Here is a 17,197-nt window from a genome sequence, read left to right as displayed (position 1 = left end):
ATTACCGCATCAGAGTTTGAATACTTATTCCCCAAATGAACCGGACTCTATAGACAAACTAACTAGAGTTAGATAAAAGCAGACCAAACAGGCCTGGTGAGAATGCAGCCTACATGAACGCCAGGGCTCAGGGTTGGGGACCATTGTTCCAAGTCATCTATGATTTTAATAAGCAACTAAAGTAGCCTTTTTGCATTTGCTTTTGATTAACTAATTCAATGTGTTGATGTTTGGTTTTATTCTTCCTCTGTAGGCCTGCAAAACCTTATTATCTACGTCTTGAAAGATGAATATAATAAATATAATTTTACGTACTTTACCATCTTACTTTAGCTCCCTGTTAAGACCTTGTCACAGTGGCTGAGAACACTTGGTTATATTAGCATTAATATAAAATTGCTATTCAGAGTGAAAGACATAAAGCTATAAATCATTTGTTAGCACTATAAGTATAATTACATGCTGGCAATGTTAATGTTTGTTTCTGTTTTCTCTTATCAAATCTAATAAAACATCTTGCAAAAATTGGGGCTGTTATTTTAGCTAAAAATATTGCTGTCTCATCCTGTGAACTAGATGTATTGTTCAACCCTTTGTTGTTTCTGAAGCTGTTTGGTTTCTTCTTTAATTGGTTTACAGGCAGAGTCTGTATGCCACGCAGAGACACAAAGTTTTAAGGCTGAGGCTTAAAAGTTTCAAAAGCAGACAGATTTTCTCTACCAGGTGTCGGCGTGCAAATACAAATGAACTGAAATTGGACGGAAAGAGTGATGGATGAAAAGGAGTCAAGAGAGGGAGCAAAGACACAAAGGATGAATCTGTGGAGAAGATGAAGTGGAGATCAATGGATTATTGAGGGCTTGGCTGTAAAGCTGCAAAAATAATCATGGTTATGTTGTCTGTATCACACGAAGCCACTGGTGATTATTTTTAGGCCCGCTGTGTTCCTCACTCATCAGACATTACATTTTTCCTCAGTCACAGATGAACTACCTGGATGCTCAGTAATAACATCCACTTTCATATACAGTAAGCACTCAGACAGCCTGAGAAACATGGCTGGGGCGCGCACTCAGTCACTTTGAGACCGCATCACTCGACAAGCCAATCAGACAGCAACTTTTATGAAAGACCCGCCAGCAAGTAAATAAGCAATTCAGTGAGGGCGTCAGCAGAGCAGATAGCCAGCCGGTGATCAGCAGCAGTAGATGGAAGTGGCATGGAGCCAGTTGGAACTCTCGGTGGAGGTGCTGCCGTGTTTCACCTCCCTGGCTCGCTGAACCCCAGCCGTCTTGGCTGGCCCTGCAATCGATCGGCGTTTCCAAAGCCAAAAAAGCGTTTTGGCAGAACGCTGAGTGGTGCGTTGGGTTGACGAGGACGGCCGTTCAGCTCGCACCAACAACGTTTGAGCGCACGTCTCCACTGAATCAGGCGGACGCTCTTCCTCAAGACGTCTGAGCAGAGTTCCTGCATGGGTGGGAGGAAAAAGGCCAAACTCAGAAACCGCCAGGCGCAGGCGTCTTTTAAAAGCGAAACGTTTCAGCATTCAGCTTGCTGTCAGCCTCTTTGACAATGAGCTGTGAATTCCTTCCACGGCTTCTTAAGAAAGAGTGACCTTGTCAAATAAACTGTGAGAACGAGTGGGAGGAGGAGGCTTTCAGCTGAGCTGCTGTTATGGATAAATGACAAATGGACTAAAAGGCCTCTCTTCAGACAGAGTTTTTGTTTTTTGACGGCTGTGTTCCTGGACTCCTCTTGCCTTTTTCCCCTCCACATTCTCTCCAATTAAAATGCACAGCAGTGTACCAAACTACAACAATAACTCATAAATATTCTTCCTTTGTTCTCTAAAAACATTTCTGGAGCTAGAGCTTTACCTTTTGGGCATGGTCACTGGTTCGGTTAGTTTGGAGATGAGAAGCTGCTCATGCAAAGGACGAACAAATCCAGCACAGGGTTTATTTATTAAAGGTTTCATTTCCTAACATTTCTGGAGGATTAGGGAGAAGATGAGAATCTAAACGCAACTAGCAGATGAACTAAGAGGAGTTTGAGTTAACAATGAAATCTACTCACTGCTGTGTAAGTAATGGGATATTATCCCAAGACAGCAAAACATTCAGACTTCTACCCAAACAGTGATGAGGAATGCCAGAAGTAATTATACTGAAGGGAGTCCACAGCCCAGAGTACAGACAGAACCGACCAGTGATGAGTGCTCTTTAGTTTTCTTCTTTTATATGTGCAATAAAGAACCACCTGCCAACGTGATATACACCTCAGGTTTTTTTTTTTATCTGTCTAGGGTTTTGTTCATTCCCATTTTTAGTGTTTGTTATATCTGTCTGAGTACACTTTGTTTTGTTATGTCTTTTTATTTCTTTCTAGACCATCGGTCTGTCAAATCAATCAATCAATCTAGCTTGTATTCTTTCCATATCTGACTTTGAAACCTCTGTGACTTGACTTCTCTTTATCTTCAATTCTCTTTACACTTGAATTTTGGAGCGCTTCAAGCTGCATTATGTAACTTTTATAAAAAAATAGGCATTTAATGTATTTCTTAAAACTGTCACCACGTCATGATGACTTGTAATGAGACAAATAATCTGTGAAAAGATTGATCTCCACTTTGTCTCTGATGCTGTCAAAAGAAATGCACCACTCCTGAACAAAAACAACCAATCAGAGCCAGGAGGAGGGGCTTAGTGTTGTCAGTCAACCTAGTATACTTGGGTTAATTGTGGAAAAGCAATTCACTGTTTCAGGAAAACCATTTATTTTTGTGTTTCCCCCTGACAGAAAAATGTAAGCTGACACACATTTTGTGCCTTTGGTTCACAATGAAGAATTAATTTATGCTGTCTACAAAAAAGTATTCATCCCTTTGGATGCAAATCAATCATGATCGACAAAATTTGGCCAGAGTTCAGTGACTGTGTCAAGTGACTATATAAAGACAACTGTGTCTAGAGGGTCCATTCGTTGGTCCATCAGTATTCCTGAATACCATTATGAAGACAAAATATTCCAACCAATAAGATAAAAAGTCACTAAAAAGTATTAGTCTAGAGATGGAGACAAAATTTCTCTAAAGCCCTGAGCATTCATGGAATTGAGTTAAATCATCATAAAGACATGGTAGGAATACGGTTCATGTGCAAATCTGACTACATGAGGCTGTCCTCACAACCTGTACAAGGAGACTAATGAAAGAGGTCACAAGGTTACCATGACTACACTAAAGGAGTTCCAAACTTCAGCAGCTGAGATGGAGAAACTCTGCAGACAACAACTGCCGGTTCTTCTCCAGTCAGAACTTTATGGGAGAGAGGCATTGAGAAAACCACTGTTGAAGAAAAGTCAGATCACGGTTTGCCAAAAGGCATGTGGGAGACGTGAGCTTCCTTTTTCATGTTGAGGATGTTTTATTGTTTCACAGTCATTCATGACTTTTCAAGTAAATTCTTAAATTTGCCTCAAGAGGAAAAGCAATGACCAAGTCTGAGGAGAGAAAACACCCGTCACACATCTTTGCTTTAATGGACTGTGATGTGCGGATGTTTGGAAAGCCATTTTAAACATTTTAAAAGATTCAAGAAAAATCTCTCTGGACATCCCAGCCGTCCAGTTCGGCCAGAGAACATTTGGCAACTGAGCTCTTATTTTGAAGAGCCTAAACCAAAAATGCTTTACAGTAAAGCAACTCCACATGACAGACACTCTGGAAATTGGTGGAGAGAATAGCGGAGTAAATTTTCAGCAGAGAGAGAGAGAGACAGAGAGAGAGAGAGAGAGAGAGAGAGAAAGAGGTCTGATGAGCAGGAATTTGCAGAGTAATTGGCAGCAAGATCAGTTCCTTGGAGCGCGCTAGAAGACTGACAGAAAAAACACACCAGAGGAGACATGGAAAGCAAAATGGAAACAGGGCTTGATACAACCCAGTATCGATTTGTGCACTGGTCGGTAATTCTGCTTTTGCAAGAGTGGACGTGAAAATGATTTTTATATAGAAATGGTATCACTAATAGATTGTTTATGTGGTTCGAGGGAAAACTAAAACTACACTAGTATTTCGTTGTGTTTTTTTCTTTATCTTTTTGTCTTACACAGAATTCATTCAAAATGGAATTTATTTTTAAAATTATTCAATAAATTTACATGCTGGAAGAAATCAGAATTAATTTTTAATTACTTAGTCTGACCACCTTTCGGAATCAATAACCATCACTGCAACATAATCAACTGATGTCCAAAGCTAAACACCATCCATCCATTCATTATCCACAATATGTTTTCTCACTAGCAAGTAAAAAAAAAAAAAAACTATTAGAATTAAACAAATAAAGCAGAAGATGTCACATGTATCAATATAAATTAGAACTCATAGTTCTCTGGTATGTCACATGGAGTTCTTGGAATTGCTATGGCACTTTCGATTTCTGTACACATTTATGCTCTGATGCTAATCAAAACAGCTCACTCTGGTCCAGCTTACTCTGGTCCATCTACAAACAGATCTCAGTTCAGTTGAACTGAACTGAAAAGTTCACTTCAACTCTTCAGTTGAAGAGTTGAAGTGAACCACAGCATATGTGAACCACAGCACAGGGTATTCTGGGTAAATAACCAAAACAAAGATGAGAGTGTAGCACAAGCAGGAGAATTGTCTCCTGGTATTTTCCCAGAAACAAAACAGATAGCTTTCATATTTAATACTTCAAATCTAATGCCGCCCCATTTTTGTTAGCATTTCAAAAAGAAGAAAATTCTGCTCAGTGTCTTCTTGAGAGGTTTTTGTGTTGTTTCCTTCAGTGGTTCTTGGTGCAGAGCCCCCATAGTAAATAGGGGGTAGTAGCATGTTGTTCAAAGGGTTTCTTTGCCTGAAGCAGTGAGAAAACAAATGACAGCAGCTGAAAATGTAACAGATGTTGCAATTTTGATCTCCAATCTAAGAGGAAAAACCCTAAAGCACTTCAGTTCCTGGTTTGTTAGGGTTCTGCTTTTGATCAACTCCCTGCTCCTGATCATCATCCTCCGCCATCTGTAAGTCAGCTTTATCCATGTCTCGTTTGTGTTCAAGAATTTGATCCAGAAAGTAATTGCCTGTGTGGACACCAAATTGTGTGCAAATGTGTAACAGCTCCATGTTACAAGCAGAAAGACCAACAAATATTTCCAACTTTTCTATTTTGAACAACAAACAGCTTCCTGAATTTCTCTTTGCTGCAGACATCCTTTCAGGCTTTTTCACAAAGTGGTCCATTCAGGGACAGAAGCTCTCTGCAAGCAACAACTGAAATTTGCAACAATCCCCTTTTTTTCTTAAATAAGTAAAATCTTCCCTTTAGACTTGTGACTTTTTGGCCATCACAATGGTTCAGTATTGCAGTGCAGTGCTGAGAACCCAGGAAAGATAATTTTGCGGAACAAAGTTGTGGAAATGGATAGCTTTCATGATGAGGTTACAAAGAAAAGCTTTATGGAGCTATGCTCTTTGAAACCTCTTAAATTCTTTGCTTTTGTTAAGCCATTAGTGGTAATGTTCTTTTACTTAAAATAACCTACTGATCCATCTGATAACATGAGTGGCCAAGTTTAATTAAGGTAAACTCACACACCAAAACTTTATTCAACTCATTCATTGGTCAACAAATCACAAAAGCACAACGATGCCGGCACTCTGATTGATATGACTGACTGACTTGTTTTTACCTTTACAGGTCAAAAGTATAAAATAATGTAAATCCTGCAAACCAAATGTACAAGTTAAATTAAAGATTTTGGCTTTCATATTTAATACTAACAAGGAGGAATGAAGTAGGAAAGAAGTTCTCCTGAATTTCTAGAAATACTGGAGCTTGAAGATGAGAACAGCTTCCATTTTGCATATATCATCTGGTCCCTCTGTTGCAGAAACACAGTTGATGGCAGGTGCTTTAGTTCAAAAAAGGAGGACATTTCTTTTGGGAAAATATATGGACAGCATAACTGAAAGGCTGAAAAATTGACAGAATGGAGCTGCTTGTGCTTTAGACAGTCCGCTTATAATTCCAAATTGCTTTGGGATGCGCTTCTCAAAGGGTAGAGACTTTTAAAAAGAGCTGGTCGATGGACAGAAAGTCTATGGAAGTGCAAGGCTCTAAAGTACAACAAACTTTTCTCTGAGAGAGAATGCTGAGTTCTAAAAAGTGTTTGGTAAATGTAGTGAGCCAGAGGCAATGGAGGTCAAGATGAAAGAATAACAACCAAGACTGCAAAGTCAAAAAGAAAGCTGAAAGAGATTCCATTGGCCATAAGGACCCTTCACAACACTGCAAAACAGAATGAAAGATCTTTGTTCTGCTTCTATAGCTGTTGATAAAGCTTCTGGTGAATTAATCAGGAGAGGGGAGAAAAGTGGTGTACTGTCAGTCATACCAAGATTTTTAGTTGCTTGTACATTTTGCACAGTGTTTGATAGTAGACTGCATGGCTTACAAAATGAAAGATTACCTATTTTGTTAATTGTATCTCACTAAGATGTATTTGATTCTGCCTCACTGTCTGTGCCAAGAAACTCATAATCTCCATTGTTCTGCTGGCCTATCTTTGGCTTTGACTATGGGATGTAGTCATTGTGGAATTGTCTCAATAAGCTTTTTGCTTGCTCATTTACTGCCAAAGTAGCATACAATTTTCTTCAAAGTACGATACAGTTAGAATGTTCTGTACACTATTATCCACATCCCAAAATGTCTTACTAGGTCCAAGGTCAAAACCCTGTGTTGTGGGCGACCAATGTGTGAAAATGATGTCTCACATTTTCTAAACCACTCTGGCCCAATTCAAGGATTTCTGGCATTGTCATTTTGGAATATGGTCAGTCTGCAGGACACACGAAATACATCTTAACTTGATGTGCCCATCACTCTGGAAGACGGTAAATCTGAACTCAGACCACATTAACTGTCCTCCATTACTCCAGAGTCTGATTTTTACATTTTATCTCTTAGTAATTAAAGCCTCTTCCTGATGAGCCCCTCTGAAAAGTGATTTTCTTAATTCGTAATGTTTAGTCCCATTAACTTAAGTTCTCCTCCATATGAGTTACTGACATGCTCTTACTATTATTATTAAGTTTTTTTTTTTTTTTTTTTTTTTCGTGATGAGATCTTATAAAAACATTTAAGTGATCACTGATTCTGATCACCCAGGATTCATTGCTGGTCATATGTTTTTTCTGGGAAGATGATGGTTCCTCACTTTCCCTCCAGGTATTCATATTATGAACCCAATTTGTGAACACAATTTATTACTTGAAATCTCCTCAGATTATCTCCTTTGATTAAAGCGTTCCGATAAGTTGACCCTCCTTAAACAGACTAACATCTTCTCCACAGCACAGAATTGGTCTTTCCAATGAGAAGTTGGGGTTAAATAACTTGTTGCCAGTTGAATCAACCATCCATGAAGTTTTTATCCAATGGGAGGTTGTTTCCTATTTACTTTTTTATTTACTTGGTGAAATGAAGGTGGTTGCTTTTTTTATAGACACACTACTGGTTGTGGACATTCTGCTGAATGTGAATGTTTTCATCATGATTAATGCCTTTTAATATCTGATTTTTTTTTTCAGATGTTAAGAGTTCATCTTTAGACTCATAGGCTCCATCTAGACCAGGTGTGTCAAACTCCAGTCCTCGAGGGCCACTATCCTGGAATTTTTCGATGTGCCACAGGTACAAAAAAACGCTGGAATGAAATGGCTTAATTACCTCCTCTTTGTGAAGATAAGTTCTCCAGAGCCTTGCTAATGACCTAATTATTCTATTCAGGTGTGGTGCAGCAGAGGCACATCTAAAAGTTGCAGGACACCGGTCCTCGAGGACTGGAGTTTGACACCCCTGGTCTAGACGAACTCATATATTTAGCTGCACTGAGCTTTACTACTGTGCTTTCACCTCTTCTATTTTTGGTTAAAAGACCTTCAAATTCAGTTTTGGAAGCTCTAAAGACAAATATGCTTTTTAGTAGATTATGGCTAACCATAATCTCCTAACCATAATCTGCTATGATGCATAGTATTCTGCTAAATTCATAAAATGTAATTTTCTTTTAATAAAAAATAAATAAATAAATATTTTAATCTTTGATTGAGGTTAAATAACTTGTTGCCAGTTGAAACGTATCCAAGGGGATGCTCTTTCTTAATATAAAATTTATGTAATCAAAAATAGTTTAAATTGGATCAAATAATTTAAGATAAACCACACATTTTTACGTTCTTTGCCATGTTAGCTTCCACTTAACACTTCCACTTTCTCCTATATACCCTGAACAGATAGATAATAGATCTACATGCATTTATGGATCAGAAGAAGCTCTAAGAGGTGGAAGGGAAGCTCCAGTTTTTAATAGTCTGATCGATATCAACTCAGATTAAAGAGATCTGAGACAAAAAACATAGCTCCAAACAATCAGGCTCTGCCCTTTGAACATTATACGATATTTGTAGACTTCCAAAGAATAATTATTAACATTTAACAAAGAATTTAATGACACAAAGCAGATCACCCAGGGTTCCTTAGCTTGCCAATAGCCACAAGCTCTCCGAACATTTAAAAAAGTCAGCTGCCGGGTGTGCCCCAACAGCTTTTTTTTATTGCCCAATATGTAAAGTCATTGACTCCATTCTGCCCGTCTCACATTAACATTAGATAAATCTATATTTGTTTATTCTAATGTCATGTTTTGCTGGCAGACTATTCAGAAGGAGAGGCTCACCCAGAGTCATACATTGAAGAACTGCCACTGACTCTTGGAAACCAAAATACAGATTTAATTTTTGTTCTTTGTTGTCCTCAGATTCCCAGCTAAATGTGATGTGAGGTTATGTTTGGTCTGGACTAGCTGGCGCTCCAGTACGGTGCTGCTATTCCTTGAATCCCCTCAAACCAAATGAGTTGTGATTTTGAGGAATATGCTATCAAAGCCTTCTGTCTCTATAGGAACTTTATTCCCTCCCTCTCCTCCCACTCCTCTTTTTCAAAATACAGACAATCCAAAGCTAAAACACAGAGAGAAATGTGTCCCCACGGACGTCCTCTTATAATGGTTGCCCAGAAATGTTGCAAATGTCTAGATGACTTTTATAAATATTAAATGTCTTCTTTTTTAAGATCCTATCTGCAATGACACAACATGCTTTTTATTCTTTGTTCTAAATGCATGTTCTATCGCTGCTCTCTTTCCTTTCTAAGATTTTTCTGGCCCCTGTGAGCAATCTCCTGGTGACACAGTTAGTTCACAGTCAGGACTGTTTGCGTCTTGTTGAGGTAGAAGCAGCAGGTCTAAACTGCAAACTGTCAGAACAGGTCAACATTATTAAAGACACAGTTCCATTTTGGATCTAATGTCAGTCTTTTGGAATGTCTCTTCAGGTTTTTCCATTGCTTCCCTTTGAAGATATTTAGAGCTGTTTCTGTCTGTTCGAGAGTCAGTTATCTATCTTGGTACTGTTGACCGTTCCAATCCCCCCAGACATTTTTGCATCTCTTTATAGTCAACTGATTCACTCTCTAACATGTTAACAGCCATTTTAATCAAGTCAAGTGGAACAGACCCAGGATGGCTGACCCTTGGACCTTGTGCTGCTGCAGTCATTACACACATTAAATATTAAATGTTCACTCACTCTTTGTTAATTTCAACTTGGAGAATTCCTGAGTACCAATGGTACATCTTCTCATCTATTATGTGAAAAAGTTTTTAATGAAAAAATTAGAAGGAGCCGAAACAGATGGCTCACAGGTTTCTAGAAAAATACTTTCATGGTTTTATTGGTGTAATGTAGTTTGCATAGTTCGCCATGGATGCTTAAAAAACAGTGTAATACATAATTACACATTAGAAACATTTACCAGTGGAAACACATATAAAATGCTTTTAAATATTTTAGCATTAGGACCTTCTATGAATGAGACCAGCATGAAAGTTGCAGGGTATAGACAAATCATACCTGGACTAAACAATTCAACTCAGATTAAAGATTCTTGTAAATACTGTTTAAAACTTTTGAGAATTTCACTCTATTTGTAAAAATGAAAGAACTTCTCTGGTGTTTTGTCACCTCCCTAGAAAGCAGTGAAGTACTTGAGAGGTAATCATTGTATCAAAGTAGAAAATCATATGTTACCATGACTACCTGCTTGTGTTGTTTTTCCAACATCTTTAGAAATGACTGGAGTTTAATGTAAAATCTGAATGCAGAGAAGAATGACACACAACGCAGCACCAGTCTGTTGGTGAAACAGCGAAAAGCATCAATTATTCACCAGTTTTTATGTTGAGGATATTCTCACATAACCAAAAGAACAGGATGGTGCAGAACATTTGGATTGAGTATTATGTAGCTTCAGGTGTCGTCCTGGGGAATATAATGTAGGATGAAGCTGTAAAATTAAGTCAGAGAGAAGAAAAATCTACATTTTTATGACCATTTTCTATACATTTCATCAACTTTTTACCATGAGGAGCAAGATTCTCAACTGAAGAGCAGCCAGGGTGCACATTCACCCATAACATTCATCTAATGTTTTGGAGGAATTTATTGTTTTTTGATACTATCATGATTAAACATGTTCCAGGTCAAATTGACCCATGAACATTATTGCTGTACCTCAGGAACGAACATCACAGGAGGGTTGAATAAAAAGAGGTTTGATAAATGGATGAAGAGTTTGAAAGGATGTGGGCTGGAACTGGTTTTGGTGGTTTTACTCATGCAGATAACAGAACATAGACAATTAGGCCTCCTCATGATTGATACATGGTTGTTTTAAAACATCTAGCAGGTTATTCCCTGAAAGATGTGAGGCAAGACACATTTATTTGTAGAGCATAGGCAATTTGAACAACCAGGCAGCTCAAAATGTTTTTACATGATAAAAACATAATGCAACAAACAAAACAGTGGCAAAATAAAGCAATGCAATGAGAAGCTGGAAAGAATGATGTTCATGCAGATATCATGATTGAAGGCAACTCCAAACAAATGTGTTTTTTAGCCTTGAATTTAAACTGTTTTGCAGTTATTTGGAAGTTTGTTCACCGCAAAGTTCAACAATCCTTATTTGTTGAATAAGCCTTGACAATACGCCACACAATGCAACACCATCCTGCTGGCATTTCACAACAACTCATAGATGGAAGTAAGAGCGCTGCCCACCACAAATAATGATCTCGGCGTAACACAGTGCGCTACATAATAAAACATAATTTAACAAAGCTTTGAGGCAGATAAAGTTTCCTCAAGGAATTTTAATAACGAGGTACTTGAATCATTCGAGAAATCATTTCAGCCCTACTCTAGATAATTCCAAAGATTACTTCGGTTTTGTTTCTGTTTAACTGGAAAAAGTTGTGGCACAACCACAAATTTACCCGATCTAAGCATCTGTTCAGTGATTGGCTGGGTTCAGAGTTACTTTGTAATGTATAGAAGTGTATTGTGTGTTGTAACTAATCTTATTTCTTGCTATAACTTGAGCTAGTGGGAACATGTAGATATTAAATGGATTAAATAACATGTAGATATTTAATCCAGGATTGAACCCTGGATTAAACAGCACATGTGACATCTGATGAACACTACCTATTAACACATACAGTTATCTGGGTAAAATCCCAACCATCGAGTGTGGGACCAGAAAGTCCTACTTATTTCTTTCATATATTTAAAGGCACACTCATTAAAAACATGCCGATCATGTTGGCTGTCTTGCGGCAAATGTCTCAACAAACAGCTCCAGAATATATGAAGCAACAGATCCAAGGAGTTTTAAATGAGCCATGTTGTTTAAAGTAACAGCACATAGCTGAGAAATATGCATGAAATGAAGACATGGTTTCTAAAGTAATGTTTACTTTTTTACTAGAGCAACAATTTCAACAATATTTATTCCAAAATCCTTATTTATAAAAATACAGGGTTTTTTTTAGCTGCTGCTTAACCTCACAGTGACTGATTTCCTCTGTCCTCTGTTCGTCTCTTTCCAGGTACAAGAATATTGTCCAGCTCTGGACTTGCTGTCCTGCTTCTGGCGTGTGGGCTGGTGAAGGATGCCTTGTTATAATTTAAAGAACAGTTGTGATTTGCTCTCAGATGTTGGCCCAACTGTGTGCTTTAGAAGCAAACAGAGGATCAAAAGAAAAGAAAAAAAGAAAATTGCCTGTTTTACTCCCTTCGCCACCCACTGACCACAACCTGAACTCCACCATGCGGACAGCACAGTTTGCTCCTCATTTTCCCGCCACTTCTGCTCTTGCACTTAGCACATTATTACTAGCCACTATAAACACCAGTCACAATGGCAGCAGAAGGGGCACCTTTTCTACAGACGCCTGGTCGACGCCAGCAGAGACGCTGCCTAACACCCGGACTCTGTCTTGTTGGATAACTCTCATGGAAGAATGACTTTCTTAAAGTTTCACTGTTGACGTTTCTGTGTTCATTGCTCAAAAGTAAACGAGAAAATCGAAGAATCTATATTTGTGTAGTATATATGATCCTAGATATATGTCTGTTTTATTTGAAACACATAGAACTAATGTATGTGCTGTATACATAGATGCTGCTGATATTGGCCATTGATCATTGTGAATAGGCACTCTAGCCTTCTCCAGATGAGATAAATCTAATACATGTCTGTGTTAAATTAGACAATTGATGTTAACCTTTAAGTTAAAAGGGTCATTCTTTTCATTTTTCTTTCAGCCGTATTATCCATCCAAATTTGAAATGTGCATAATTTTACATCCTGTTGGTGATTCATCTTCAGAAGTGCATGCTTGATCTGGGGGTTTTGAAGATGAGGAAAATATCTGACCTACATGAACTGACATTTGGAGTTTAATGTTCCAATGTTTTGAATTGCAGTTTCTTTTTTCTGTGCTAGCTTTGGTGTGAAAATAATGTCCCCTTGTCATTTTAATTTGTAATGCACCCTTAGTAGGAATAAAAAAAAAAAAAAGTCACTATTTATGAGTTATTGTAAATCCTGATATGCGACAACTGGATGATTGATTCTGATCTGCATTAATCTTCTCTGAAATATTTCAGTGGGTAATCACTAATGAGGGATTTAATGAAATGTATATCAGGAATGCCAACACAGAAACACGGAGCATCTAAACCCTGAACACACCCTTATTTAAATGCCAGGTATCCCTAATGTTGTATAATGGAATCAAGGTAAATCATGAAACACATAGAAGTGTTGTTCCATGTTAAATGGGACACATTCTACAGGATCTAACTGCAAAACCAACAGCCATCATTAGCAGACTGTAAACAATCAAAGAAATGAAATTGGGCAGGAGAAACACCATGATGTATTCCACAATATAATACTTACACTGTGGTGCATTCACACCACCCTGTTTAGTCCGCTTTGTCAAACTGCAATACGTTTGCCTAGAAAGTCTGGTTTGTTTGTGGAGGTGTAGATGTGTAATCAAACACTCATGAGGACTAAAAAAAGTTAACTCTGGTACACTGAATAACCTCGGTCTCAGTTGAGTTGAAGTGAGGTCTGGTGCGGTTTGAAGGAATATCTGAACACCAGGCAGACCAGAGACTGCTCCAAAAGCAGGAAGTGGACTAAATACAACCAAAATCAACATACATGTCTAGTGCTAGAAGGAGAAAAGTTGCTATTAATGCTCCACTAATGGGCATTGCTGTTAGCTGGGATTTATTTTGTTAGCTACCTTCGTCTTGCGACAATTGCTGAATAAACTATAAAATCCATCAGTAGGCAGCGGTGTGCATCGTTAGCTTAGTAAACAGATGTGATGTCGAGATTTTTCTCCTGGGCATTCAGGTCCTTTGGGGTCGTCAACCATTCACACAGAAGACCAATCACGATGGCCTCAGTCAGTAGGAAGAACGTTCGTGCAAAAAAGTTGGAATTGAGCTGTTGGTGGTTCATGCATGTAACCTAATCGAACATTAATCTTTGGCAGGGAAGTCAGGAGGACAATTGATGGATGAATGTGGAAAACTTCATCTTCTATACCACTAACAGGCACTGTAATAAGGGTGTGTTGAGTTTTTGGATTTGCTGTATTTGTACATTTCTCACAAGTATGTAAGCAAAACTGTGATGAGATAAGAGAATTATACACGACGACCTTCAAGAGAACAGTGTTGGTTTTGTTGAAATGTCTTCTCTTTGATTTCACACTATTATATTTTCACAGCTTTACATAAAGCTTGTGTCCCAGGATATTTTTAATGTGCACCAAGGATTTATGAATGAAACGCTTTGACAATCTGACACGCAAGCTGGAAGAGCAGCGGCTGGCTTTTGCAGTAATTTCAAGATCTTCGACATGATCCAGAAACTAAAGTGAATCTGTTATTGTTGACTTTTGAGCAGCAAAAAATCAGATTCTAATTCAAACAGAAACCTCCATGAATGGCTGAGCAGCAGATATGTGAAAGTTATCCTCCATGAGTACCGTGTTGCCATAGAGCCACAGTTATCCCAACAATGAAAACAGCAGTTTTTAAAAATACATGCTGATCAATAGCACATCTTTTTTCGCTTATTCAAAACCCCAAACTATGAAGTGGCCACACAAAATAAGCATGGATATGTAACCCTATATTTGTGGTATGGCATTAGCTAAGAACTCATAGGCAACAAAACAACTCAACGTGCAATAATCCCTGTCCTGTGTTCTTGAAATGCAAAACCTCACTTTAAACTCGTGTTTCACTTTACAAACAAAGCCGAATCCCCTCTCTTGTATAGTTTATCACGTTGCCAAAGAACAGTTTAGGGGGAACTTGTTGATTCAGCAGCGAGGTCCACAGGCTGATGGAGCACAACTTGCTTCCCAAGACCCCAAGATGTTCCAGCAAGACACGGCGCACCATGCCGCACCACACTGCGCTGCTCTGCGCAGGGCGGGAAGGGTCAGCCCCCTCTAATCCCTCTAATTTCAAACCGCCGCAGGGCGCTTTTGGACCCCTAATCTATCATCACTGTCTCATTTTCGTCATTTCGCCGTGACTGGGGGACTGATTGTTTTTAAATGAGACCTGTTATATAATATAGTTCAGAAAGTTTATTTTGCAAGAAGAAAAAAATTCTAATACTAATAGGAGGGCAATTTATTTTCAAGAGCTGAGAATGGGATCGTGATGCTGATTCCACTGAAAGTTTGTCTGAATGCTTTCGGAGAGTGTGCGCAGTCCGATTGGGCGGCTTGCCCAAACCGCCGTGTAAAAAGACTAACAAAAAAATGTTACAGATCTGTGTAAATTGTAAATGAATTAAGTAGCATGTTAACGTTTCATTTTCTGTTGGGGTTTCTTCAGAGCCATTTGAAAAGGCAGAGGCCAGTGATGTGCTGTATTTGTAACAATAGTACCATGTATTCATATCCACGTGTTAAGAAGTCTGAAGTGGATCTTCCATTTCTTGAAAATGAACTTGCATAAGATGTGTTTTTGAAGAAAAAGAAGATGCTAAATCCATGTGTATATAAATAGATATATCAAAAACATGTCCATGGTTCTATCCCAAAGTAGGAGGATTAGCTTGATGGTTCCTCCCCCCACTTAACATTGAATGATATAGAAGGAGAGACTGGAGCTTTGACTGAAATTGTATCATTACTGCAAAAGTGGATTAACTTTTCAGTCTCTACCAGTTCACGCTCCGGCGGCAGATCCTTGTTCCAGGGATGTTCTCTCAGACACATCGCTCAACAATCCTTCTGTTCTGTTTCAGGAAGCTACGCTCTTCATCCACTCTAAATGTGTTTGTTTCTTCTAATAATGTATTTCCATCTTTGATGCGGTCCTGTCTGTCTGTTAAGCTGTCAGAACTCCACAGAACTCTGGTTCTCTTTTTCTTTAGTATTGTGTGAGGCTTCTGTAATGAAACATTGCAACCGTTTGTATTATAATGACAGTATCAGAATAATATTTAAATAAATCATTTTCACAGATGAAATTCAAACACTGAGGGATCCCGTCTGTTTGCACACTCGGCGATGCAGTAAATAGGCTGGAGGAGGCTGCTGACGGTGCTGAACCAACAAGTCCCGCTTTCCGACTCAGTCAACAAATCTATAGACGGAGGATGGAAACCCTGAGCGCATTGAGAGAAAGAGCAACTCAAACAGTATTTCAAAATACTCACAAAATAAGTTAGGCATGCAGATGTAGAATTCGAAATAAAAGTGATTGCACGGTTCATGGGACTGCAATCATCACCGTAGTTACTAAGCTAATAACAGCTGCCAATGTGAGAACGCGGCTCATTATATCGCCGTATGGTGAGGAACCCCCTTGGGACTGAACACATGCTGGGATTGCTAGCATGCGTCAGCCCATAACTGGTGGAAGTGACCCATCAGATCCACATGATCAGGGTTGAGTGATCACCATGTTCACTCCTGTTTGATTGAAGAGGGCTAGATGAATGAGGGAGGACCTCAAGATGATGACGTGGAAGTGATTTTATCTTGCTAGGAGGACTGTATCCGGGTGACACCCTAGAGGAGGTAAGACATAACTCCGACATGAGACCATCCGTTCCCCAGAATCCTAATCCCTGATGAACTGAAGTCTTACTCTGAAGCTTCCCACACCATGATGCCAGAAGAAACGCTGATCTGTCTCTCCACAAAATGGTGTAAAATCAGTGATGAGCTAATTTCTACATACAAACTATAACAAAAGAAAAGCAGTTTTTAACTCAGCTGTCACTTAGCTGTATCTACACCAAGACCGTCATATTGAATCTAGAGGTCAGACACTTTTGCAATCACTAGTAAACCATGTGCCACAACGAATCATAGAGTCACTGTGTAGGAAAGGTTTCATCTTCTTATTAAACTACTGTTTCCAAATGTATACTGGTTGGGTGACACTTAGAAAAATAAGCTTCACTAAGAAAGGTTATCACAAAAAATGACAAGAAGAAACACAGACCAACGTTTGGTCTGTGTCACATCATTCTTAACAAGAGCTTTTCTATTCAATGTGTTCAGATTGGAGTGAATTCATTCATGTTCATAGTTTACCACCTGAACATTGTGAGTTTACATAGCTTACCATAAACTAGCTGAAAAGTCTAGAAGTTTGCTTGGTTCATTTAGTCTATGTTTGTAAAGTTTTTAAAATATTGTTTTTACC

The 17,197-nt window shown here is 38.7% G+C and overlaps 1 protein-coding gene across 1 annotated transcript in view; it reads left to right on the top strand.

Annotated features, from left to right (window-relative positions):
- The window catches only part of vstm2a (V-set and transmembrane domain containing 2A), a 90,915-nt gene extending 74,899 nt beyond the window's left edge, over positions 1 to 16,016 (top strand). Inside the window, exon 5 of the mRNA XM_055037641.1 lies at positions 12,040 to 16,016. Coding sequence (XP_054893616.1) covers positions 12,040 to 12,116 — 77 coding nt within the window. The 3' untranslated portion in view covers positions 12,117 to 16,016. The remainder of the gene's footprint in view (positions 1 to 12,039) is intronic.
- Positions 16,017 to 17,197: the final 1,181 nt, after the last annotated feature.

The sequence above is a fragment of the Poeciliopsis prolifica genome, unplaced genomic scaffold (genome assembly GCF_027474105.1).
Source record: "Poeciliopsis prolifica strain line A6 unplaced genomic scaffold, Auburn_PproV2 SCAFFOLD012, whole genome shotgun sequence".
Classification (NCBI taxonomy): domain Eukaryota; kingdom Metazoa; phylum Chordata; class Actinopteri; order Cyprinodontiformes; family Poeciliidae; genus Poeciliopsis; species Poeciliopsis prolifica.
Note: the sequence above shows the minus strand (reverse complement) of the source record. Positions and strands in the feature narration are given on the sequence as shown.